The sequence below is a fragment of the Nicotiana tabacum genome, chromosome 13, assembly GCF_000715075.1.
Source record: "Nicotiana tabacum cultivar K326 chromosome 13, ASM71507v2, whole genome shotgun sequence".
In the NCBI taxonomy this organism is placed as follows: Eukaryota; Viridiplantae; Streptophyta; class Magnoliopsida; order Solanales; family Solanaceae; genus Nicotiana; species Nicotiana tabacum.
The window spans coordinates 106,303,327-106,327,979 of NC_134092.1; the positions used below are offsets into that span (position 1 = coordinate 106,303,327).

Consider the following 24,653-nt stretch of genomic DNA (forward strand, 5'->3'; position numbering starts at 1 on the left):
CCTCAATTTGAGACTTTACAAATGTAAAAGTCAAAACTCATTAGTTATCCATTAATTATCCATTTTCTAAGTGGATAATATGATTCTTACCCATATGTAACCTGTTTTTAAAAAGTTTATTATCCAATCCATTTCTTAATGAATAATATGAGTGAATAACTGTTTTCTTTTAACCATTTTGACACCCCTAATTAGAACCATTAGTAAAACTTAGAAAGGGAGAAACATTTCCAGCCAAAATACAACCCCTTTTAGAAACAGCAAATAAATATCAATAGATAACTTACTACAAGGAGCTGATTGAAAAAAACTTATAAACCAAGATTGCAGCTGTTACTTCATTTAGATTGTTAACGATCCGTTTTGTCAACAATTACATGTGATCAGTCTCAAATTATGAACATAATTGAACAATATCGGGTTGAATCGGATTTTCTATCAGTCAGGAAGAAGACTCTTTTGCAGATCTAACTGCGTATACTAAAGCACATGATGTGAGCCCCAATAATATGGAAAGTTTTTCATTTATGTCACAATCCTCAAAGTTTACAGAAGTCCAAGTGACTTCAGCTGTTGAACATGCTCCGGTGGCAGAGGTGGCGGAGACCAATCGCTTCCATTTACCTCACCATCGACATCCTCCACAACATATTCCTTCAAACGAGCAAGAACCATATCGTTAGATAGCTGCTGATAAACATCTTAAGAATTGTAGTACTCATCATGCAGCCAGTTATGACTGGTTCCGCGTTCGCAAGGATTTATTGTATCTACCTGACGATGAATGAGATTAGAGCAGATAAAAGAAACAAAGAATAGGGTCTAACTCACCTTCGTCAGCATTCTTTTTGCGAGTATATGGTAGTGCCTCTGCCATATTCTCTGTCCAACCATTGTAGCAACCAAAACACTGTAAAATATGCCGATGACAGTAAATAGTCCTAGCACAATTAAAGCCATTATAAATATCAGTGGCAACCCAGCTTCACCCGCACCTCCTAAGCAACCTCCACATTCACTGGCGGCACCAGCACAACCCTCAAAGCAGGTTGTGCAATCAGTCCACATACAAAGTGTTCCAGGCAAATGACAGTCGGCACACATTCTGCGAGGGCATCATAAGAATGGCGCACCAGTAATCAAAAACAGAGAACAATAGTAATTCCTTCCTCAAGAAGTAGCATCACAAGAAAGAGATCAGAGCGCAACAATTCTTGCACTACTTTTGTTATTTTGTACAAGATAATAATGCAGTAGATAACAGATCATCAACAAGTAATAAACATTATTAAATGACAACAGACAATCCATCGAAAGGAGCTTTATAATTCCTTGTAATCTCTCCATAAGTTTTCCAAACGCAACAGACAATCTAAAGGAGTTTCACACTACAAGCATGTATACCAGTGAATGATAGAGATCCGAACAAAGCAGCAAATTTTCAGGATGACTGCAAATATTCTTTCCTAAGAGAGCAACGGAGAGGCTAAGACCTTCTAATTCATATCCAGAAAACTAAACAAGCACTGCTTTATGTACGATGCTTAATTTCTTATGAATACATTGCAGTCTATCAAGAGTGCAAAAGTGACGTTAAGATAAAAGTATTCTGCATGGATTAACCTTCATTACTTGTTTCTTGGATTGACGGACAAGAGAAACAAGGAAGAAGAGTGAAGTGTTAAGCTTACTACTAATAACAAGAGTCAAGATTGTGTACCCAGGATGACAGCAACATAGGCACAACTCGCGGCAGGGCTGAGCCAAATCATTGCGCACTCTTCGATCATAACAGGTTATGAAGCAACCAGATAGGCCCAGCAGAGCGAAAAATAACAGTGCCCCTGCACATTGTCAAATCGATACCTTAAAGTTAGTATCCTTTTTTTAGCCCTGGTTTGGGGGGGAGGGGATACACTAGAAGTTAAAATATCATCGAAAGGTCTAAAGCATAAATTGATCACACAGAATAGTAGACATAATTAACGCTGCAGTAATTACTAATTATTTTCAAAATTTGTGCACCATCTATGTTCCTTCCAAGCCTCAATTGGCATTAAGAAAAAGGACGTCTCTTCCCAAGGCAGAAATAGATTAATGCTACTACACCCAGATGAGCAAGAAACAGACAGATGTCACCGCAACACTTAAATCCCCTCTTTCTCCATATCGCTTGCTCCTTCTGTTTCTCTCTGTCTCCTGTAATTTTGAGGTGGATCCATCATTCTTGTCGCAGAAGCTGTTGGTTTGCTTCATGCCTTCATCACAAAGGAACGGAAAGGTGAAAACCCCAGCAATGCTTCACATGCAGGGTTTGCAGTCCTACAACATGAATACTTGGGATAGCCATGCAAACAACAAAATACGCCGATATCCGACTTCCAGCAAGAGTGTATAAAACTCATCCGCCGTTTGGTTGTGTTTTATAGATTGACGACTACCTATTGTGTAAAATTGTTTGTTTGCGGAGGAAGTTGGTTAGATTGTGGTTTGCCTGTATCCCTTCGGAAAAACTTGCAAAAAGATATGTTTGGCCCTTTCGTACTGATTTTTTTCCACACCTCGCATACTAACTACACAAGGGCAAAGCACTCTTTCCTCCCTGCACCCCAGGGTCCAACTAACTCATCCTGCCCGATTCAGATTTCACAACCCCGTCCAGTTCCCTCAAATCTGGGAAACTCCCACGACTACCACCAGAAAAGTCTTCCCTTCACTCTGTCCCGCAGCCCAAATCTACTCCCGTTCACCACCCCTCACCCATCCCAGATCATTCAATTATGCCTCACTCACAATTTAGTTAGCTCAGATTAGTGGTGGCAAAATGGTTAAAAGTAAACAGTTAACCACCCATATTATCCACTAAAAAATGAGTTGGATAATGAACTTTTTTAAAACGGGTCAAATATGGATAAGAACCATATTATCTATTTTCCTGGGTTTAACTTTTACATTTGTAAAGCCTCAAATTGGGGGTTCCTTAAGTTTGGGAGATTAGGAATTCTCCCAAAAGTGATCATATTGAAGAAGTCAAGAATACGGTTACCCATATTATCCGCCTGTTAACCCGTTTTTTATCCATATTAAATATGGATCGGGTAGGATAATTTATCCGTTTTTTCATTACCCGCTTTCGACCCGTCCCATATCCGTCTGGACCCGACCCGCCCATTTGCCACCCCTAACTTAGAAATACAAATTCTTTCTAACTGTTCCTATATTCAAGTATATGTCATTCCAATACTAAATAATTAGTCCTTTATAAGCAAATTTTTTTTTATAAGGTAGTTAGTCCTTTATAAGCAAAATTAAATAAAAAAAAAATTGTTGTAAAACTAGAGGTTCTTCTAAATTCTACACTTATCCTACACTGGCATAAAGTCTCTAACAAGACTATAAGGACTCCAAACAAACACTAGACCTAATGCAAGTTAGACGTATAACCATAATTAAACCTTACGCACCATTAGTTGGTATCGCCTATATAGATCCTTCACTTCTGCCGATTACGTAATTACTTCAAAAAGATTGCATGTGTTTTGTGACTTCCCTATATGTGACTGTAGAGCTACCTCGTCCACTTTACCACCACCTATCATCACATCTATGTGCTTCTATCTTCTTTTTCCACCATCTCTAAACTTCCCACTATTTTTAGTTACTAATTTTGATACAACCTATTGATGGGTGGAGCTAATCTTGGTACCAAATATCAGTGGTTCACTTAGTTTATTTATAATATTTTTTTGAGAATGAAAAAAAATATTCTTGTAAAGAAAACAAAAGCACTAAGCGTATTTACAAATAAAATCATAACCCTGTAGCAATGAAAAAATGAAAAGGAAAACATAGTACTCCATCATGGTCCCATCATTTATAATCACGTTGAATACTAACCAGCCACCATGCATCACTTTAACGTCCTCTAGAAATAAGGATTACCCCTTAAAGTGCAGTAGCTACCAAACATACACTTAATGACTTTAGAAACAAGTAAAGCCAGTTGAAATACGTAATCCCAATAAGTCACCACCTTTCAGCCTCCCAATGATAACTACTACCATTGACTTCCAAGCTTAAGCACCTTCCCGTACAGCAGCAGAGCAGGTGCTTCAGCAGATAATTATGTATTTACTAATTGCCAATTATAAAGCTATTCATGCACGTGCTTTATTGATCTTTGCTAGTAATCCAAGTGCGATATGTTTCTATTGTGCTCTAAGAATGCTGCAAAGTATAAAATTCTTAAGAACTATTTTACATCACACCCAGGAGGTAATTTTTCTGTTAAAACCTTTTACACAAAACTACTAAAAAGGGAGGAGATTGTTCCCTTCCAAAGCTGTTTAGCCTAGCAAAACTCGAAAAGGTGGACAGCTTTTGCATGGAGTGCCGCATGGGAGTCTATCATAACAACTTTATAATGAGAATGCACAGCAGCTGGTGTTTTATATTTGCTGATACATTGCAAATTGATATCAAACTTCTGTCGTCCATATATTTGGGGGAAATTCAATCATATCAAACAGCATCACAAATCACAGCTAGGTAGCTGACCGTGGTCACAACACTCTGTGGTTAAAGGCTTCAGGAAATATTCACTACCTATAGGTGCGAGTATGTGTCAGTGTTGTCAAAGGCTCATTTAAGGCGCGCTTAAGCCCTGAAGTTCAGAAAAGCTCGGGGAGGGCGCTTTGCCTCGCTTAAAGCTACGCTTCACTCGTTGTCCATGAGTTCTATCTTGAATCGAGCGGTACTAAACAATGAATATAATCAGCAAATAAGTGTATTAATTGTTAAGGAAAACATTATGAATGAATTTGTTACTTCTTTTTTTAATTACATATATATTTTTTGATTTTCCTGTATTGAGCCTTTTGTACTAAAGCCCACACTTAAATTGCGTTTTGCGCTTAAAGCTCCAATAGACCTAGAGCGCTTTTTAGAGCTTTTTGCCTTTAACAACACTGGTTTCATAATTGAAGGTTTTCAGTTTTTTGCAGATATTCGTTCTACACATACAAATATTATGTGTGTAACAGAGAAAATTGAGCCGATACCCGCCCCTGGCTGGTGTTCCATTTATATTGTAAAAAGTTTAGTTCATATCAAAACTCTACAGAAGTGAATAATCATAATGTTGTAATAAAATTAGGTTCCATAAGAAGATAAATTGAATTTCTTCAATATAGGAATATTTTTTTGTCATTCCCAGAGGGGGTCGACCTGTTGATGCGCTTGGACTCATTGTTGTTATAATATCATTATTCTTATGCCAACAAATGTCGTGCTGTTCTGATAAATCTTATTCATATGGTGTTATCTACAGTTACCCCATCACTTTGAACAACAATGCTAAAGTTGAGGACGGGGCCTAACTTCTAACTTTAAGAGATGGAAAGACGATCCTGAATATACTTTAGGCATGGCCGATATAGATCAAGCTTGGCGTGAAAAATGAGCAACCACCTCTAGCACAACTACTGAAAGAGATAATTATGCTAAGTGGGAGAGATTTAATAGGCTAAACATTTAAAAGGTCAGTTGCTGAACATCTCAAGAATAGCTTGCCTAATACCGCCAATGCTAAGAAATTTCTTGCCTAACTGGAACAAAGATAGCTTGTATCCAATAAGGCCGAGACCGGATATCCAATGAGTAAAATATGTGCGAACGAAGTACGATAACACTAAAGGGGTTAAAGGTTATACGTAAGATGGTTCATATTCAGTCTAAGCTGGAAGCTCTAGACATAGTTCTTCCTAATGTTTATATTGTTCCCATTGCTCTTAACTCCTTGCTTGCTGAGTTTAGTCAGATTAAACAACCTATAACACCCAATATGAGACTCGGAAAATTAATGACCTCATCTCAAAATGTGTTGTTAAAGAGGAAAAAAATTAAAAATAGAGATGGGCGAGACTATCTTCCTTGTTTCCCATGATTCCAAAGCAAGCTCTAATAACTTAATAAGTTTCAATGGTCTAGTCATCATACTTCTAACAAAGATCAAAACACCAAACGACATGTAAAATGTTTTGACCTTTCTTAAAAGTTTGATGATTAGACCTTTGAAATATCCTAGGTTCCTTACTAGAGCTTGCTTTCGATTCATTGGAAACAAGTAAGGCAATCTCACCCTTATCTTTTCTAATTTTCTTCTTTTCTACAACACATATTGAGATGAGGTCATTAATCAACCAAGACTCCTTTTGAGTATTATCATATTATGGGCAGTTTTCATCTAGCTAAACACAACAGGCAAGGAGTTGAGAGTAGAGTGAACAAAACTATGTTTAGAGTTTTTAGTTTAAACGGCAAGTGAACCACCTTAAGTATATAATCTCTAACCCCTTCAGTGTTATCATACTTCATCCCGCAAGTTTACTCATTAGATCTCTGGTCTCGGCCTTATTGGATACAAGGTATTCCACTTGGGCAAGAAATTTCTTAGCATAAGCGGTATAGGTAAGCCCCTCTTGACATGTTCAGCAATTGACCCTCCAAAGGAGAGGATGCATAGCCTATTAGATCTTTCTCGCATTGTATAATTATCTCTTTCAGCAGTTGTGCTAGAGTTATTGAGAGGTGGTGGCTTATTTTTATGCAAAACTTGATTTATATCAACCATGCCTAAAGCAAATTCAAGATACTCCTTCCATCTCTTAAAGTTGGACCTTGACAGGACCACAACTTCAGCATTGTTGTTGTTCAAAGTAATAGTAATTGCCATAACATGAATGGGATTTTATCAGAATAACAAGGTAAAAGAATAATGATATTATCACAACAATGAGTCTAACAGCATAAATAGACCGCCCTCTTTTGAGCAAGGCGAAAAAATATTCAATTTTAGAAACTCATCCCCTTTGGCCACGGCAAGAAAATATTTCAATATTAGAACACCTTTAGGCGGACAGAACAAATTTACTAAATATAAATATTCTCATATAACAGGCCTCATCAAAAACACCAAATTTAAACACATAATAAACCCCCTTTGGGCAGCCTATTGTATGTTATAATCCAGTGATACCCCTTAACTGAGTGAACAAGTTTCATAAATCAATCTGAATAGGACACTTCAGTGTATATTATTTACTCAATTTACAGAACATATTCAATTCCAAGGAATCACACATGCCATTGCTTAACACATATGACACAACATGTACGCGCACAATTATTACAATATGAGGTACTTTAACATGTAATCACCCTGATTAGTGTTATTAATTTATCTAATCCCAGATATTTGAAATCTAAGAAATATGACATATTTTTACTTACAAAATTTATACATGGAACGAAACAGTCTGAATCAATTCACACTTTCTCAGATTAGCATGATACTTTTAGGCAACAAACCAAAAGTAAACTGACTGTGCTACATGTCAATAAATGGTTTTGAACACCGGTGCAAAGAATAGCAAACTAAATGCACTTAAGCAGTACTCAACGTGAAATAAGCCCAACTGATTTGATAAACCAAAATTCACATAGGAGAAACCATTTAGTGTGAAGGATTCATCAATTTAAAAAAACAGTAGAAACTCAAATCATATAAAATTGATACTTAAGTGGAGAAGGCAAGACGGGCGGGCCCATTATCTGTTGAGTTTTGAACCTTGCGCCATTGCTCGGGATTTCTTGGTTATTTAGAAAATTAAAAATAAAATAAAGAAGTGTTTGGTGGCCTTAAGAAAAGTTAGGTGGTTAAAAATACAGAAGACTCATAGAATCTAATTCAAGTTCCTCTTAGTACCCCCCCCCCCCCCCGCACAGGCTATTACTCTAGCTTGCTATTATTTTCAGCAAAAGTAATAATCTCTCAAACCTACTCGCCTGACTTGATCTAAGATACTTCTTCCTCTTTTGAAATTAATCAATTGAAGCAGAAAACACAATCTATGAGATCTCTCCAGCAATGTCCATCATGAGAAAGTTTTATGCCATTTCGAAACTTCTTTAAACGTATTTCTAATTCCAATTGACATCATCCTTTGTCTAGTATTCTCGATTATAAGAACTACTACTACGCCTCAATCCCAAATAAGTTGGGTCGACTATATGAATTCTCACTAATCACATTGCGCCTTTAAGTTTATCTCAAGCCAACATTATACAAAATAGCAAAAAAATGAGTTTTTTTTAATAAATGTAGTGTCCGGACCAGCTTGCACACACCTCGACTAATTTCACGGGATACCTCCCACCAACAACAGGTACCAGGTAACTCTGTCCACCAAGGCGTGAACAAATAGGAAGAAATCACCTATGGTGTCTTTGCCTCTGCTGGGATTTGAACCTGAAACATCATGGTTCTCACCCACTTCACTGACCACTAGGCCACACCCTTGGGTGCTAGTAAAAAAATGAATATTACTATAAACTAATTGAATTAATTGGCATCACCTACACAAGTCTTTCTCTTCCATTGTGCCTTATCTTTCACTAAGTCTACATTATTTACAAGAGACCGTAAATCTTTCGAGACAACTTCCTCCTATGTGAGTTTAGGTTTGCCTCGTCCTTTTTAACATATTAACTCACCATGGCTTTACACATATGGATAGATGCATCTGGAGATAGGCGCAAAACATTTATCAAACCATCTCAAGCGATCTTCTCTCATTCTATCCTCCATGAGTGCCACTGCTACTTGCACCTTTTTGACAAATGTGATCTTTCTAATCTTGTCGAATCTTGTATAACCGCACATCCATCTTAGCATTCGCATCTCTGAGACACCCATCTTGTGAATGTGTAGGACTTTAGTAGCCCAACATCCGGTGTCACATGGCATTGTTGGTCTTAAATTGTTCTATAGAACTTACCTTTCAGCTTGAGAGGCATCCTGCTATCACATAACACTCGGTAGTACTTTTCCGCTTCAACCATCCCATTTTGATTCTACGTGTAACATATCCATCTATCATTTCATAGTCCTGCAACAATGACCCTAGATATTTGAATTATTTGGATTTAGGCAGCACAATCCCACCTAATCTCATCTCAATTTCACTCTTCTTATGTTAACTAAACTTGTAGTGTATATATTCCGTCTTACTTCTATTTACCCTAAAAACCTTTACTCTCTAGAGAGCTCCATAGTCAACGCTTTTGATTAACACCCTCATTGGTTTTATCAATTAGTACAATGCCATCTGCAAATAGCATACATCATGGGAATTCATATTATAATGTGTTGATTAGCTCATCCATAACTAGGGTAAACAATTATGGGCACATAATAGCCTCTTCTTCTTTTTTTTCTTTTTTTGGCGGGGGGGTGATTTGATGCGTTTAGGATTAGAAATTTCTAATAAAATATTATTCTCTCCATCTCAATTTATGTGGCACTCTATCCTTAATAGTCAGTTCCAAAAAGAACGTCGTACTTCCTTATTTAGAAACAATTTAACTTTAAACTTCCCATTTGACCCTTAATGAGAGGATTTATCACACAAGTTTTAAAAGTCTTATATATATATATATATATATATATATATATAAAACCACAAGTTTCCAAGTCTACCTTTCTTTATTAAAATCAGTGTCGAGTAATAGGATATTCACTACCTACTATATTAGGTAATAGGTTAGCACCATACCTATGTTCTACCTAATAACAAAAGCTTCTTTGCGCCCCCACCCCACCCCCACCCCCCACCCCAAAAAAAAAAAACTAAGCCAATTCTACTTCCGCTCTCCATATATAGCAACTCCATGCCTACCAATCTCTTTTTGTCTTTTTCTCAAAATCAAAATCCTAAAAATTATAACCCCAAGCTGTTGCCCTTCTCTTTGTAGCTCCTCGTATCTCTTCCATTTTCACCAATTCTCACATGAGCACTGGTACGGCGGTACCAGCCACTGTCGCTTTCCCTCTTCACTTCTTTTATAAAGAAATTGTATGCCCAGAGTAGACCTTAATCTTAAATCAGCTAATGGGATTTTAAAAAATTGAATTAAAAAAGATGTTTTAAAAATTAGAGTACTAATGATTGCTTTCGAGAAAAATATATTATCCCTCAGTTTCATTTATTGTGTCTTAGTTTGACTAGGCACAACTTTTAAAAAAGTAAAGCGAACTTTTGAATCTTGTGGTCTTAAACCAAAAATGTATATAGCATATCAAAAATACCCTCTCAACCTTGTGGTCCTAAACACGCTTACAATGGAATGTTGTTAAGGGTAAAATGAAAATGTAGTAATGAAAAATTTACTAAATAGAGAAAGGTGTCATTCTTTTTTAAAAGAATTATAAAGGAAGACATATAAAGTGCAACAACGGGAGTATATTTTAAAATTTCACTTGAATTTAGTAATTTGCAAGAATATGATTAGGCTTTTAGCATTTTATTTTGTTCTGAGTGAATGTCAAGTGAAAGCAAGTCAGAGTTACCTATAGAGAATAAATTTACATGCTTACTGGACGACTTGAGGCTCTTGTAAGAATAAAGATATTGGAATTTTATTAACGAAATAGAATTCACTGTTTCTATAAATTAGAGCATATTGTTGCTTTGTTTACAATTGAATTATTCTTCCTTGTAAGGAGTTGCTCATCAATTTTAGACTACAAGTACTTTAAGCTTATTCAAGTACATTGGAGGTTAGGCTTGCATTCTTCTAAATATGGTTGAATGAAAAGAGATTCTTTAGTATGAGCTTATATGGGGTCATTAGACTTACTCAGCACATATAAAGAATCTCATTTCACGCCAGTCAACCATTTCTCAACACTAGGTAATCATATGATCACTCCACAACAACAACGACCCAGTAAAATCCCACAATTGGTGTCTGGGGAGGGTAGCGATCACTGATCAGTATGCAAACAAATTCGCAGCAGGTGATTAAAGGATGTTGATGCATAGAAGAATGTTGTCTACCAATTGAAGCAAAACAACCATTGTATCTTTAGCTTCTTGACCAGTATAATTTCCGTTCTTTGAGAGAAGATCATAGAGAGGCAATATCAAAGGAGGTGCCAAGATTTGAAGCTTACGGGTTCGAGATTCTAGTCTTTTAAAGTTATTGGCTTCTAAATTAATAATTTGTTCATATTCAATGGATTTCTTAAGACAGATACAAGGTTTGGATCAAAGCTACTAGCTTCGACCGAATCTGTAATCCAAACTCTAGCTCTGCCCCTAAGCAAGATTCCCAAAACCACCATATCAACTATTACTATTTTCATTTTGTCCAGAAAAAGATTTAGATGCGAGAAAGATATATATATATATATATATATATATAGAGAGAGAGAGAGAGAGAGTGTGTGTGTAAAGAAGATCGTCACAAAAAAACTTATGGGGCAAGACAACAAAAAATACCATGATTTATCATATATCTTTCTTTTTTTGATAGATAAAATCATAAAACCATGATTTAACGCATATATTACAACTGGAAAGCTCGAGATGTTTTACCGCATAGATAGTAGAAGCTTAGTTCGCTATCAAACCCCCAAGTCAAATGCTGGAATGAATATGAGACGTCCTCTTCAATAACACTGTAAACATAAGGAACCTCTGTTATGAAACTCTCGGTGAGCGCTCAATTGGATATGTTGTCCATAAATTAGGTAAAGAAATATCTAAGAAAATCAAAGAACAAAACTGTAATAGGGCCAACCACCTACAAGCTGAACCGCGAGAAAGATGAACAAAATGTCTCTGGTCACAAAGAATCGGAACTTTAAAGTTCGCCACTTTCTATCAGCAGGAACATGAACTCTCAAGTAATAGGGAGCTTTGCAAGTTGTGCAATGGGAAAACGCGAATCCTTCCTGTAAAAGATAAAATGATTTAACTAACAAAAATAAATTCAATTCTGGTGATTATTGCTTACTGTAAATTGCTTGGAACTTATCAGCCAAGTTATGCAGTCATTGCTTCTATGAAAGCAAAGCCTCAACAACTACATGATAATTTTGAATCTTACTGTTGAAATGAAAAGACAACAACTACATCCCAATCCCAAACAATCTGGGATCGACTATATGAATCATCACTGACCATAGTTTTTCATTTAAAATTCATCTCCGGCAAGAATTACACAATAAAAAGTACCAAAATCTCTACTAGGACTAAAGACTCTTAAAGAGCATAGTACCTCTCAACTAAAATGACTAAAATGTATAACCATCTAATTGGTATCACCTATATAGATCTTTTTCTTCAACTGTGCCCTATCTTTCGCTAAGTCTGCATGGACTCGAAATGATTGTAGGTCTTTAGAGATAACTTCCTTCTAAATGATTTTAGGTGTACCTCATCCCCTTTTTAACACCTTCACTCATCATGGTATCACACCTGCCAACCGGTGCATGTTGAAATGAAAAGCACATACAATAAATTGAATCTTGTAAGTAAAGTGGCTCGTCCAAAAGCTATACCATCACGATATATGTACACATGATGCTCAAAACCTGATCATACGCTTTAATGCATCAATACAAGTACAAATTAGTTCCAAGTCCGGCAAGACTCGATGAAGTGCATTTCCAAAACAAAAACAACAATGCAACTTCGACAATAATAAGGTTAAAACTGCTCAAGTAATACAGATTCAAAAGCTAAAAACATACCTTCACCGCCCGCCAATGATCAAGGCAGTCTCGATGGACAAACTTTGATGTGCCCTTGCACTTGCAAGGTGCAATAAAATCCCTACCTGAAAAGGAAAAATAAAACACTTGTGGGTATCCCAATTCTGAAATAGCATAAGTTCAGCATATAACCCAATAATGTGATTTGCTATCGAATGAAATAAACAACAAACGACCTGGATAACAAGCATCCACCAAACTACCAAAAATTCAAGCCACCTCTTCATTAAATGCTTCTTACTGTTTTCATTTCTTTGATAAATCCAAACAGATAAAACTGTTGATAAGTAACAAATCCAAATAGAATAGATGCACTATCACATAGTATTTTCATTTTCATTTCCTGTGTAATCAGACAATACCAACACCACATCTACAAATTTCTCAACCCAATGCAAACACAGCCTCTCACTAATGCATAGTAAAATCTAATTTGACGTGCACACTTGGGTTGTAACAATTAAGGGGGTTTTTTTTAAAAGAAATTTGGGGTTATGGTAAAAGGAGAAAACCCGGTATTTTCAAGATAAATTCACCAAAAAAATTCCTTTCCATCACAGGACCTCAAAAAGACACCTAAAGCAGCTTCCTTTACAGTTACAAACAACACAAGAATCCTAACCTAATTTGACTTGTACACAAAGGGGAAACCACCATATATTCATGACAAATTCACCACACAAAAAAAATTGCTTTCCACAGCAGAGCCTCAAGAATCGCCTAAAGCAGCTAACTTTACAGTTACAAACAACCAAGAATTCCAAATAATACACTCCAACCAACTTATATTCCAACAATAATAGACAAACTGCAAAACCAGAAGAAAAAATAAATTGGGGTTATGTTCTTTTAAGGGAAATTTGGGGTTACAGTAAAGGGAAAACCCCCATATTTTCAAGACAAATTCACCAAAGAACTTTCTTTTCCACCACAAGGCCTCAGGAATCACCTAAAACAGCTCCCTTTACAGTTACAAACAACACAAGAATCCTAAACAATACACTCCAACCAACTAATATTCCAAAACAATAATAAACAAACTGCAAAACCAAGAAAAAAATTAAAGGATAAAAGGGGAAAAAATCACCATCAGTTTCAAGGCAAATTCTACACTGAATTTGTTCAGAAGAACCAGCTTCAAGATCGATCTCGCTAGGGTCAGTGATCAAAGAAGGTGGGACCAAAGGAGAAGATTCAGACTGATCAACCATTTCCATTTTTTACACCAATTTTCAAGAAAGAAAAAAGTTCACAAATTTACAATGATCAAAATTTTCAGTTGACCATCATCAAGAAAGATCAAAAACCCTAAGACCCCCTTTTTTGTTCTCTCAAACAAAAGATAAATATTTTACAAGTAGTATATGTATAAAAATACATACATACACTTTATGAGAAATGGGTCTCTCCTCTCTTCCCTCAAGTGATAATGATATACTTTGTTTGTTGTTGGTGTTTTTGGGAAGAGATTGTTTTATTATTCTTTTGTGTTGTCTGAGTTTTAGATGACACAATCGAAGAGAAAAGAAGTGTAACATACGGAGAAATTAAAGAAGACATCTATTATTATTACCCTTCCCAAAATAGCCACGCTTTTTCTTTTTCTCGTGATTAATTAGCCTATTTTTCAAAACTTTTCTTTCGGTTTATTCTCCGACTTGTTGATTGAAAAATCAAAAAACAATTCTCATACATCGAGGAAATAGGCCTTCTTTTTAAACTTTAAAAATACTTGTCAATATTTGACGTTTAAACTAAATTATATAATGTATTATGATTAAGCGATAAATTAATAAAATTTAAAGTTTTAAGCTTGAAAATGAATATTTAATTTTCCAATCAGCTTTAAGAAATGACCAAGAATCATCTTCCTAAAAAGAAGATTCTTCCTTTGAAAAAAATAATTTTCAATTGGCTCGGCAATAAATATTTTAATTATATATTATTATAAGTTTATGTCAAGGTAAATGTTATATATTTATTAGTTTACTATAATTATGAGATGAGTACATTCTTTCTTTATCAAATATAAAGTGATTAGTCTCTCATTATATTTTTTATTTATTTCTTGTTGTTGGGAAATAAGATGGACGGACGATGAGGGAAAGATAAAAGAAAACTATCCAAAAATTTAAGATACCACATATAGGAATGTCTATTAAAAAAATGGAAATGCTTTTAATAAAAAGAGTGAATCATATTCAATTACCAATAACGCTATTCTAGTACTTTTTTGTTGGTTTTGTTGAATATAAGAAAATTTATGGAAAATATTTAGATTCAGTTGGTGATTAACAGCATACACAGGTGCAATTGTGTCCTCTTATATTGTTACTAGTGAGAGTAGCCTAGGCTTTACTCGACCCAACGTGAATAAAACTATACTATTGTAACAAAGGATATAGAGACGGTATCTCCGAGGAATGAGCTTGTGTAGAGAAATGGAACACTACTAAACTATTACATCTTATAAGAGAGAACAGCTTTTGATGTAAAATACTAGCTTTGCCATAAAATATATTATTTTGTGTACAATATTTATCAAAAATAAAAAAGTGAAGATTCCTTTACAGAGTAATTCTCTGATTGCAAGAAGCAAGAAACAACAATTGCACCATATTCTTTGTAGTAATAGCTTTGAGTAGTATGAACCAGACTCCATGACTTTGGTTACCAGCAAATTTGAGAAAAGACACTAATATGCCTACTAAATGATATGTTCTTGAGTCATAAATCATGGCATAGCATATTGCAGCAATTGTGGAAATACCTAATTTATATCTTAGTGTAAAAATAAGTTTTCCGGTCATCAATTTGATGTATAAAATTCTTGTGATCACTTCAATTCCTACATCTTGAAATCTAGTGTATTTTTGGCATATAAGTTCCAAAAGATTTTTTTAAAACTTTAGGTACCTGCTGAAACATATATGCCAAAATTTACTATTTGGCTAAAATAGGCGTATTTCAGAAAATTATACAAATATACTTGCTAAGACGGAGGAGAAGTGATTTAGCATATTAGATAATTTGATAGATTTTTATATCAAGTTGAGGTATCAATAACCTTGGCAAAACTAATTTATTTAGCTAAAATTATGATAGTACCTTAATGAAGAACCAGAGATTCACGATTCATGTCACAAAACAATGTTATTCCAATGCCATCGAATGAAATTAGCATGGTTTTTCAAATTTCATCATTATCCAACATAGTAAAAATGTGCACGGAGCGACAAAAGCCAAAAAAAGAGTTAAAGACAGCAAATGCAATGCTCAGTAAACAACATCACTAATGTAACTCGGTTAAGCTTGCTTTAACAAAACCAAGTAGACTATGTAAAGGTTAGCACATAGCCAAGCAGACTATGTCTTTGGTTTCATTCCTTATGTTCTGATGTAACATTATGAGAACGTAAAGTTATATCAGGTATAGCATGCGTACCTATCTCAGTTGGCAAAACCATTATATCAATTATATCTATGGTAAATACAACAACACCCACCAAGTTATTTTACCTTTATCTCGTATAGCTGAAGGAAGTAGTTAAATTGCAGGTTTGCACCTCTACTTGGTATCAGTTTGTGGTTATAGAAGGAAGTATAAGCTTGCAAGATTAATCTTAAATGCTTAAATAAAAATTAATTAATCTAAAGCTTCAACGAATCTTTGCAAACTAAATAACTCCACCAATATAATCTTCGTCGAATATATGTACGAAATGAAAAAAATTCATTTAAAAAAAGTTGAACGGTGAAACCCGTATTACCCATGTTTTGCCAGAAAGTTCAGAAGAAAACTATCTTACTACTATAGTGAGCACCTCCAGTGCTATAATCCCAAATGACAGGTAAAGCATCCTAATTACACGATGATGATGAAAAAGAAATCCACATGAGACTCCAGGAAGAACTAATTATTAGCTAAAGTATGTCAAATGATTTTCAAGAAATGGTGTGTTCCAAGCTACTGTTACCTTCAAGTCCACTTAGGTGATATTGGATCTAGCTAAAAAATTTCTTAATTTTGTCAATTCATTTGCAACTTAATTGTTCTCCTAACAATGCATTGTCAATGTGCCATGAAGTAATCCATGGTGCATTCTGCCTATAAAAATTAAATACAATTCTACGAGTTAATTACTTATGATGAAAACTTGAGGATGAAAAGAGTCACAGTTTTCTTACCATGACAACATCAACCTGCAAATATAAATTATAAGGTTCCAAAGCCAATTTGAGAGATTAAAGGCTACGAAAATATTATTTACTTGCTCGGAAAAATATGGAACATAAAGTAAAAGCACAAAACGGTTACCAGTATGAAACATACTTAATCTTCAAAAATTTAACACATGTAATAGTTAAATCACTTTGAGTTCTTTCATAAGAAGTTTTGACAAAAAGGTAACAATATATTTAGATGCCTCATGCTATAATATTCGTATAGGTGTTTCATGTGATAACATGCCCTTTTAAGTAGCACACTTACTCTTATACTACAATTATGTAAAATAAATCATTACAATGCCTTACCTATTTATGCATATAACAAACTTTCTATGCATTTAACAACTTAGGCATCTTCTATCTGCAGCACAATTCTTTTTGGTGTATATACTAATCAACCTTTTTCTTTTATTAAATGAAAATAAACTAAAATGACGTATAGTCTAAAACCAAACATCATTTTGAAAGACAGACAAATATCACGACATAATTTTTCCCTTGGCATTAAGAATCAAAAGTACACATGATCAAAGAAGTATAACACGTTAACCATCATTTTTGGTGTAAGACACTAAATGAAACTTCCTTTTACTCTTCTATTTCTTCACTGCACATTTTAAAATTAATTCAAATGCCAAAAAGTAACTTTTATCTAATAGGATTGAAACCATAGCCAAGAAAGGTGGGAAGTTTAGAGATATGGTGAAGTCTCTCCAATAAATTTTCTGTTTGTAGACGAATTGAACTTTGGATACTTGTACAAAAAAATAAAAAATTAAACTTTGGATGCCAATTGAATAGAAAATCTATAAATTTATTGGAACCAAATTTTGTGCAGAAAGGCCTTCTTAGTTCTTCCAAGTCTGTAGGGGCAAAAACGAACAACGATAAAAATTGGATAATTATTACTTTAACTACTAACAGATAAATAAAATATTCATATTTTACAACAATATTTAGTTGATAGCCCTGTGTCAAGTTTCAAAATTACCTGAGCAATCAAGTGAGGCCATAAGGATTGAACATAACTTACAGTCTGCAACTTTTTATGGCCGTTATGAAGTTCAGATATTCTTATTTATATACAATTGATCAGAAGAAATGACAGCAAAAGTTGTTTTGGTAAATTTAGACCACACATTTAAATCAGTTAAAGGTGTGAGCTAACATTTATTGAAAAAACATAACAAGAAAAATTAGGTAGTTTCTTTCAGGCAATTTCTCAAATACTTCTAGTGCAAACCCAAATGCAGTTTGTATAATAACAAACTCAAATCCATTCTTACTGCACTTTGATAAAGGTCAAACAGATGAAAATTAAAATTAAGCCCGAAAAAGAGCAAGTTGAAGACGCACAAAAGCGAGCGCAACAACATATCACCAATTAGCTTAAACTGTTAGACAAAAGTAGTCAAAATCTTCTATACAAGTTCAAAATATGAGAAGGAAACATTCTTCAGACTGAAAACAAACTGAATCTCAAATATAAATAGCGTTGATAGTAAGACCTTTATTGTATATGCGCCAATTCGAAAAAACTTGGAAAAGGTAGTCCACATATGTGCAAGCAGTAAACTGAACTCGGAGATGTCAGAATTTCCCAACGGAGCAACAGTGGTAACGATGAGAGTAAGCAGAGAGCAGTATAGCGACATAAATTTTATGTTGTAGTAACCACATGTCAAACATAGAAGAAAGTGTGTCTATAAGGGCTAATGTGTATGCAATATATATATATATATATATATATATATATATATATATATATATATATATATATATATATACACATACACATAAACTTTTATCATTTAACTATTATTAATTTGAATATACACCTCCAACTCAATTTATCACTTAACTGCAATATGTATGTTATTCAGGTAAAAATCTGGTGTGAGTGTTGTATGCGGGTAAAATCGAGCTCGTGGTGCATCCTAGCCTCCGACAAAATAAGCCAGGCTCGAGACATGGCAACAAGGCACCAAAATCGAGCCAAAGTCCCATCTGGCCAGAACCCGGGGACGTGACGCCCGCCTTCGAGAACATCGAGGCAATGGTCCCGGAATCGGTCCTAGCCTCGAACGACTTCGAAGAACATTGTCAGACAATCCAGCATAGCCAATAGAAGGCCGAAATATCTGTGACTGGCCGAATATTACGGCGGGGATCACGACACGTATCGATAAGTAACCGGCAATCAGTGAATAAGAAGATTTTTTACCTTTTACAGAGTTGTACCTAAAATAGGACCCCCCCACTATATAAATGGGGTCTGATAGTTCATGAAGCAGATTATAACACGCATTCAAAAGTAAAATATTATTATTTTCTCTCTCTTTAGCTCTTGTTCTTTTTTCAACGGTTTACTGGTTGTGGCGAGCCCGGCTCGAGAGCGGTTATTTCACTAAGACTGAAACTATTCAACTCATGTGGTTTGATTTTATTTTTTCTTTATTTATTCTATAGTAACTTAATTTACATCTTTGTATCAAGTTAATCTGCGTATCCTTAAAACCGCTTATAAATTTAATTATTATCCGATTTCGAGGGTAAACAGTTTGGCGCACACCGTGGGGCTAAGGATAATAGCGGCAATTTGATATAAATTACTGTAACACACTCTATTTTACACTTGTTCGTTGAAGTGTCTTTGATTCCGGATTAAAAATCAAAATGTCAAACCCCCAGTCTGCCCCTCTAAACATGGACGCCGATTCCAGCCACCATGACGAGAACAACAATGTAGCACTCGGTAACGAGGTGCCCCTACTCGATCTCGGCGAAGTTCCAGTCGTGGACCCTATCGACGCCAGTTCACATGTGGCCATCAACACAAATTTGCCTACCGATCCTGAGAACAACGTGCTCAGGGAAGTCCGATCGATTATCCAGAATACGCACAGCAGTAAAAACGATGGGACCAATTTGCGGGTAATATTCAAAATATTACAGGCTCAACAGGCAGCAATAGCCCAGTTGCAGAACCAAAGCCGAGCGCCGAGCAAGATTGAGCACGAGTCATCCCGGGAAGTCACCCACAGAAACGAACCGATCACGGAGAGGCCAAATGAAAATGAATCGAGGACCAACCCCGAGATCATAAAGATGCTCGAGGAGTTGACAAAACATATAGAATCGGGGGAGAAGAAAATTGAAGTCAATGACAAAAAAGTGGAAACCTACAACTCGAGGGTCGACCAAATCCCAGGAGCACCTCTGATAATGAAGGGCCTGGATTCCCAGAAGTTTGTTCAAAATCCTTTTCCCCCAAGCGCAACCTTGAAGCCGATCCCAAAGAAGTTCCGCATGCTCGAGATCTCTAAGTACAATGGAACGACCGACCCAAATGAGCATGTGACTTCCTACACATGCGCCATCAAAGGGAACAATTTGGATGATGATGAGATCAATTCTGTCGTGCTAAAAAAGTTCGGAGAAACTCTGTCCAAAGGAGCTATGATATGGTATCACAACATACCTCCCAATTCTATCGACTTGTTTGCTATGCTTGTAGATTCCTTCGTAAAAGCGTATGCCGGGAATATCAAGGTCGAGACCAGGAAGTTAGACCTTTTCAAAGTGAAGCAGAGGGATAATGAGATGCTCAGGGAATTCGTGTCCCGGTTTTAAATAGAACGGATGGACTTGCCTCCGGTCGCGGACGATTGGGCCATTCAAGCCTTCACCTAGGGACTCAATGCTCGAAGCTTGTTGGATGTCACTTGGGCCGACGTGCATAATCGGTATCAATCAAAATTAGGGTCGAAGACGATCAACTCGGGGGCCCTTCCGGGTTCGTTTACCCCGTCAGAGCCGTCGACAGAGTCAGGAGAGACGTTGATCATGAACCAAGGTCAAATAGGGCTCGATATCAGCCATACAATGGAGACCAAAGAGGTAGTGGATCTGGGCGAACCCCCATGAAAAGTGAAAAAAGTAGTGATTGGGGTCAAAAAAATCGGGGACTCATGAGCAAAAATAGTTTCGACAGGCCCATTGGGCATAAAGAGACGCCAAGACTATCAGAGTACAACTTTAACGTCGATGCCGCAACCATCGTGTCACGACCCCAAACTCCCTCCGTAGGATGTCGTGATGGCACCTAGTCTCTAAGACTAGGTAAGCCTATCAATACGGAATAATAATAAATATCTGAAATAAATAAACTACAATTCAAATAATTTCAACTCCCAAAACCCGGTAGAAATAAGTCACAAGCTTCTAAGAATTTATTCTCAATGTCTCTATATGTCAAGGTCTAAATAAAATATAAGGAAGCAACATAAAATGATAGAATGGGACTCCGGAGTCTGCGAACGCTGGCAGATATACCTCGAAGTCTCCGTGCGCAGGTAACTCACTGACGTCTAGGCTGGTAAAATGTACCTGAATCTGCACAAAAATATGTGCAGAAGTGTAGTATGAGTACACCACAGCGGTACCCAGTAAGTGCCAAGCCTAACCTCGGTAGAGTAGTGACGAGGTCAGGTAAGGCCCTACTGGAATATAATAATGGCATGGTAAAATATTTATCAATGTAGTAAAATAAAATGACATTGGAAATGAATCAAATAGTATGTCACATTTAATGACACCAAATAATTGCAAATAATATCTCGTGGAATCAAAACAGAATTCCCTTCAACTTTATGAAAATCACAACAACTAATCGAAAGCAACTATGGCCATAAATCAATATCAACAAGGGCACTCCCGAGGTACCGCCTCGTAGTCCAAAATCATAAATAAATTCACAATATCTCATTTCCTTATATCACCGCGGGAGCCTTCACAATTTATTTAAAGAAAATATTTTTTTCCGAAATAGCATCCCGCGTTTTAGCCACCCTTATAACACCGCATGACTTCTAGTAGTTCCCCTACTAGCCACGTGTATCAAGCCACCCTTATCTCACCGCATGCGTTTCAACACCCAGACCTTATACCACCGCATGCGTATCAATATCACAATATATCACAATTTGCACCTCAAGTGCTCAAATAATTTAACTTGCCAAAATAATTCAACAACAATATTTTTTCACAATAAAGAGCTCACGGCTCATGCCAAAATAAATCATCAATAATAGTTTTCCACAATAAAGAGCTCACGACTCCCTCACAATGAGTATAAAAATATTCAGGAGTAAATAATTTAGGAAAATAATATTTCAAAATCTTTACTACGTTGCTTCAATATCAAGTTTAAAAATGTCAAATACTTCATATTAATAATATTTAATTTAAAGAAAATCAACCTTCAAATAATGCACAGAATAAAAGAAACCAAGTTTCAACTAAACAGGTAAAACAATTAGTAAGAAAAGATCAAACAAATTTGAAGTATATATCTCAGATCAATGATGAAGAATATAACAAGATAAAATAATTTAATAAATGCACAACAGTGATCTACACAATTTAAAAATATAATCTTTCGCAATTTAGCCCGTGTACACACTCGTCACCTCGTGCACATGACTTTCAACACATTTCAATAATCACATCAATACCAATCCTAGGGGAAATTTCCCCCACACAAGGTTAGACAAGTCACTTACCTCGACTTGCTCCAATTTAACCAAGTATTATGCTTTTTCCTCGAATTTTCGACTCTGATCGACTCGTATCTAGTTATAATTAATTCGATACAGTCAACAAAAATTATAGTAATCACTTTCATAAGAAAATATTACATTTTCATTAAAATCCGAAATTAGCTCAAAATTTGTCCGTGGGGCCCACATATCAGAATCCGGCTAAACTTATAAAATCCGACAACCCATTCAATTACGAGTCCACCCATACCAATTTTACCAAAATCCGATAACAGCTCGACCTCCAAATCTTAAATTTTCGTTTTTGGAAGATTTTGCAAAAATCTTGATTTCTTCCATTTAAATCCGAAATAAATGATGAATATGACCATGGATTTATGAAATATAATCACATTTGGATATAGGATACTTACCCAAGTTGAAGTCTTGAAGAAATCCTCAAAATCGCCCAAGAACCGTGCTCCAAAACTCCAAAAACGAAATAAAGAAAATGACCTTTTTTAGTCCTTAAGTTTCTCCCCCCAAAACACTATTCCGGTCGCTAAAAGTCATCTCCCGTCGCTAAAAGTGTCACATCTGGTCTCTAAAGGTGCACACCAGGACTATTTATACAAACAGTTTTATTTCACTAAAAAGGCTCTAACTCCATCATACGAACTCGGAATTTGACGATTCTTATTCCTATGAGTCACAAATAAAACTACAAATCCATTCGTTCAATCGAAACTCAATTCGGAGATCATTTGCTCAATGTGATACCAATTTCGCTCGTTAAATAATTAACTCATATTTCGCGCTTAAAACTCAATCGCGACTTGATGAAATTAGAGCAAACTTTCCAGAAATAATTCATTATCAAAATGTCGAAAGTCTCAAAATCGAATTTCGATCTCTAGAACTAAAAATGGACTTTTGGATCATTACATGCTTATGTTGAAAACATCAAACTCTTCATCGATAGCCTGTAGTGTATCAATCATAACTTCTTTTACTCAACTTCAACTGCCAAACGGTTTAAAGTTCTGCAAACTAGATACAAAGTACTACAACTTTCATGTTTTTCTCATCGCCCAACTCCTTATAGATTGTGAGATATAAGCTCTCAAAGTCAGCCCTGTGCAGCAGAAATTTCTGGCGATGCACACTGCTGTAGCCAAAATCTTCAGTACCAGCTTCAGTCAATCGATCATAACATTTTGTATAAATGTCTGAATGATAAATGGTTTATTATTCTGGAAACTAGAATCAAAGGGCTACAACTTTCATGTTTTGATAATGTTCAGATTCCTTATAGATTTCGAGATATAAGCTTCCAAAGTGAGCTCTGCGATTGCACCGGTTGTTGTCCAAAAATAGCTTCTGCAGCAGAAATATTCCAGCAGTTCCTTTTTGTCCGAAATCCATTCCGTTAATCTTCCGAAATCCACCCGAGGATCTCGGGACCTTAATCAAATATACCAACATATCCCAAAATACAATATGAACTTAGTTGAGGCTTCAAACCATGCCAAACAACGCCGAAATTACGAATCGCGCATCGAATCAAATTATGAGTTTTCAAATCTTCCAACTTCTATATTTTGCGCCGAAACATATCAAATCAATTCCGATTGACCACAAATTTTGCACACAAGTCATAAATGACGTAATGGATTTATGAAAATTTTCAGAATCGGATTTCGACCCAGATATCAAAAAGTCAACCCCTCGGTCAAACTTCTCAAAAATTCAACTTTCGGCATTTCAAGCCTAATTTCACTATGGACTTCCAAATAAAATTTCGATCATGCTCCTAAGTCCAAAATCATCATACGGAGCTGTTGGAATCATCAAAATTCTTTTCCGGGGTCATTTGCATATAATTCGACATCTGGTCACTATTTGAACTTAAACTTTAAATTTTTCATCAAAATTCCATATCTCGGGCTAGAGACCTCAAAATTTGATTCCGGGCATACGCCTAAGTCCCAAATAACGATACGGACCTACCGGAACTATTAAAACACTTATCCGAGTCCGTTTGCTCAAAATGTTGACCAAAGTCAACTCAGTTGAGTTTTAAAGCTCTAATTCACATTTTAATCCATTTTTCACCTGAAAACTTTTCCGAAATTTTTTTACGGACTGCACACTCAAGTTGAGTAATGGTAAATATTGCTTAGATCACATAATTAATCATTAAATTTTAAGATGACATTTTGGGTCATCACACATCGCATCCGCCATTGGACGCATCAAAGACA

General features: G+C 35.8%; 1 protein-coding gene across 1 annotated transcript; it reads right to left on the minus strand.

Annotated features, from left to right (window-relative positions):
• Nucleotides 1-314: 314 nt before the first annotated feature.
• On the minus strand, nucleotides 315-14,137 carry LOC107796575 (uncharacterized). Its single transcript, XM_075228276.1, has 7 exons — nucleotides 13,707-14,137; nucleotides 12,599-12,684; nucleotides 11,647-11,797; nucleotides 11,439-11,540; nucleotides 1,721-1,844; nucleotides 832-1,105; nucleotides 315-654 (listed from the first exon to the last, which is right to left on the minus strand). Exons 1-7 carry the CDS (start codon nucleotides 13,834-13,836, stop codon nucleotides 547-549), a joined length of 975 nt encoding a protein of 324 aa, XP_075084377.1. The 5' UTR covers nucleotides 13,837-14,137; the 3' UTR covers nucleotides 315-546.
• Nucleotides 14,138-24,653: the final 10,516 nt, after the last annotated feature.

Coding starts and splice junctions, on each gene's coding strand:
- LOC107796575 (XM_075228276.1), bottom strand. CDS start 13,836: ATGGAAATGGTTGATCAGTCTGAATCTTCTCCTTTGGTCCCACCTTCT. Junction 1,106..1,720: donor CTATGTTGCTGTCATCCTGG/GTACACAATCTT, acceptor ATGCCCTCGCAG/AATGTGTGCCGACTGTCATT. Junction 655..831: donor CAAAAAGAATGCTGACGAAG/GTGAGTTAGACC, acceptor GCTCGTTTGAAG/GAATATGTTGTGGAGGATGT.